Source organism: Egretta garzetta, unplaced genomic scaffold (genome assembly GCF_000687185.1).
Source record: "Egretta garzetta isolate BGI_Z169 unplaced genomic scaffold, ASM68718v1 scaffold326, whole genome shotgun sequence".
Taxonomy (NCBI): Eukaryota; Metazoa; Chordata; class Aves; order Pelecaniformes; family Ardeidae; genus Egretta; species Egretta garzetta.
Genome location: NW_009260026.1, coordinates 1,292,357 through 1,295,543, shown reverse-complemented (window position 1 = coordinate 1,295,543; position 3,187 = coordinate 1,292,357). Strand labels below are relative to the sequence as shown.

At 48.4% G+C, this 3,187-nt stretch overlaps 1 protein-coding gene across 1 annotated transcript in view; it reads right to left on the bottom strand.

Moving 5' to 3' along the window:
* SLC12A8 (solute carrier family 12 member 8) overlaps positions 1-3,187 on the bottom strand; it is a 59,220-nt gene that overhangs the window by 48,058 nt on the left and 7,975 nt on the right. The window contains exons 3-4 of the mRNA XM_009640859.2: positions 2,396-2,542; positions 410-601 (exon numbers count right to left, since the gene is read on the bottom strand). Of these exons, the coding sequence (XP_009639154.1) occupies positions 410-601; positions 2,396-2,542 (339 nt within the window). The remainder of the gene's footprint in view (positions 1-409; positions 602-2,395; positions 2,543-3,187) is intronic.

The following is a 3,187-nucleotide window of genomic DNA, read 5'->3' as shown; positions in this document are numbered from 1 at the left end:
CCCACCCGCCCAGCCCACGGCCGCTCGCTGTGCTTTAGGTGGCCACCCGGGCCTCTCCCGCTTCGGTTTAAGTAAGTCAAGTGTCTCGCCAGCACGAGCATGTCCTGGCTAGGGGCGTAATTTGGGATGGGAGGGCATGTCCTGCATGGCTGGCTCGTTCAGACACCCAGTTCCTCCGCCGTTGTGACCCACGCCAGGCAGCATGTCGCCGTGCACAGGCTTGTCTTGGGGAGCAGAGCAGGGCTGAATGCTCCCCGGGGTGCTCTCCCGTGTTCTCCAGGATACTGGAGCATTACTTGGATTTTATTTGGAGCATTACTTCTTGCGGCAAGAAAGCACAAGATGAGTATTCTGCATTGCTAAGTTTCTAAAATTTTTTTTAAATAACTTTTTTTTTTTCTTTAATTACCTGGCCAAAAATATAAAGGAGGCCAATGGTCCCCCCTACTTGACCTCCAAGGACAGTAGAAATCATGGAGTAGACTCCTCCACTTCCGATGCTGCACTTCTCACACACCCCGATTCCGGATAGGACTGTCACCAGGGCAACCAGGATGACAAAGGACACCAGAAACATGCCCATTACAATGCCAGTATTTCCCTGGAATGAAAAAAAAAAAAAAAAAAATCAAATAAAGATCAACTCACACCAACTCATTTCTGAGGCCGTGCTAGCCTTGATGGGCTTTGTTTGCCACCAGCACTAAAAGGTTGCTTCTCAGCTTTGGGGTTGGTTGGTTGAAATCCCAGATTTTTTTTTTTTGATTTTTTTTTTTTTGTGAAACAACAGAAACATATCCAGGATGTTGCTATCATTATAAAACCCTATTTTGGTTCAGCATCCCGCTGCCTTTGGCAGGGGCTTTATCTGGTCAGTAGGGAGCGGAGCCAAGGTTTGCTAGAAACGCAGCTGCTGGCTGGGTCAGCACCACAGCCCCCTACAATCCCATACTCCCTTTTTAAAAGGACAATTGTTGTTTTTCTTCAAAAGCGTACCCTCAGGTTAAAAGGGTTAGTAAATACAACATGCTTCAGTGAAAAAAAAAAAAGAAAAAAGGAAAAAAAAAAAAAAGCACAGATACACAAACATCCACTTAGCCTTGGTCTTTTCGAGAATCTGCTGGTGGCACCAGGCTATGGCAGCAGGTAGTTAATGGGCAATTCAATGGTTCCCACAGAAGAAAGGGTTAACATGAAGACCAGGGAGGAAGGCTGGACTCTCACAGCAACAATAGCAGGCAGAGAAAGTGGGGAAAAAAAAAGCCCCCATTAAACACTGATGCTTATTTATGCATGCGTGCTGGAAGGGGTTAGTGCAGCATTACAATAGTTGTTGAACATTTCGGCAAGATTAGAGTCCCCTGGAACTGCAAAGCTTTACCCACCCCAGCTCTGGAAATTCACAGCAAAAGCCTGACTCTGCAAACTGCTCGACACACGACCGTCCTCTGCCAGGGGAGGTCTCCGCCAGCCCCGACTTCTCCTCTCTTCCCTTTTATGCGAGCTTCCAGCTGTTTCAGTTTTTCTTTTATTTACTGGCTTTATTTTTATTTGCATTTGCTCCAGCAGTAACTTGCTTTCAAAGGAGACATGGAGGAAATAAGATCAGGAGGAAAAGGGAGCTAGGAAAGTCATCCCAACTTCTCCACCACGACGACCGCAGCTTCCCTCAAAGCCTCCATGAAGCAATTTTCAATACAGAGTGCAAGCGTCTTCCTGCTGCTTTTGGAAGATGTCCACCGTGCCTGTGACACGAACTCGTGCCTCTGACACGAACTCTGCCTGAAGCTCAAACCCCATCCGCCCCTGGGGGAGCTTTCCTTCTCCTAAGGCGAAATTTTAAGGGACAATACAACGTTTTGCATCAGGAAGGGAGCGGAGGCACACTTCCAGGCTCTGACCCTCAGTGAGATACTATTCTGGATCCATCAGTGGAAGTCCCTTTGACAGCAATGATGATTTCACCTGACTGAGGACTCTCCATTCAAGACATTGGGGTCTCCCGCAGTGGCGCGTTTGGAAGTGACCTGCTTCAGTGGCGTTGGGAAGATGGCCGAGCAGTTAGCTGTAATTAGCTACAGCAATGTGCTTTACCTGAAAAGCAGTTATTCCATCTCAACGGTACAACACAAGGGTGTCCCTGTTCTTTGTCAAGGTGGATTGTTATTTTTCTTTTCTTTTCCTAAAGCTAAAATAGGAACCACTTACAAAGACCACTTCAGCTTTACAAGTTCAGGGAACTTTCTGACATGCTACAAAATACCAGAGGACATAAGCAATGCCTACAGTGAACAGCAGAGACTCCAAAACACTTGGGCGGTGATGGAGATAGGAGGTAAGGATGCGAGGAGGAAAATGCCTATTCACACGTTCAACCAAGTCAGCACTCACTCACCACAAGCCATCCCGTCCTCAGGAAAAGAACCACTCCAAAAATGTTGATCATGCAGGAGGTGAAGACGCCATCCCATGTTCCAAAAAGGACCGGCTCCCACACAAACAACTGGATCTTCCACCAGGGCTTGGTCTGCGTTTGAGATACCTAGAGGAAAGCAAAGCCTTCAGTTTTACCTCTCGTGCTTTGCAGGAAGGCTGCAGAAGTGGTGCAACAGCCAGCCACCAACAGCGGGATGGCCACCAACAGCGGGATGGCCACCAACAGCTGCTACGACACCGCTCTGCTGCAAGTTGTCTCTAAGACGAAGGGGCAGCAGAGCTGTTGGGATTCCTGAGCCCTGGAAGAGAGGGTTCCCTGTAATACCTTACTTATATCCTGCTCAGCCTCAGCGAATTAACCCCGTTGATGATGTTACACGAACCAAAACCACCATTCAAGGCATGCTTTACAGAGTCTGCAGCTACACATTTTGCTTCTCCTTCTTGTCCCTGCCAAGCACCCCGCCAAGACAAGCAGGGTCCTCAGTGCGCTGGAGAAGTCTCTTAGATGAGATGAAAAACCAGGCTGGACCAGCCGGGACTGATCAAGTAAGTTAGGATGGTCTTCCCATCACACACAGTCATCTCTGATCGGGACACTACGTTTCTAGAGGAGACACTGGACTCTGGTACTTGGGACACCAGTGAATTTCAGAGCTGCTGGAACTGAGACCTGAAACTCCAGGGAAACTGCAGTTTTCCTACTGCAACTCCTCTCTCCTGCCCTCTGGAAACCAAGTCCCCTCTTTCC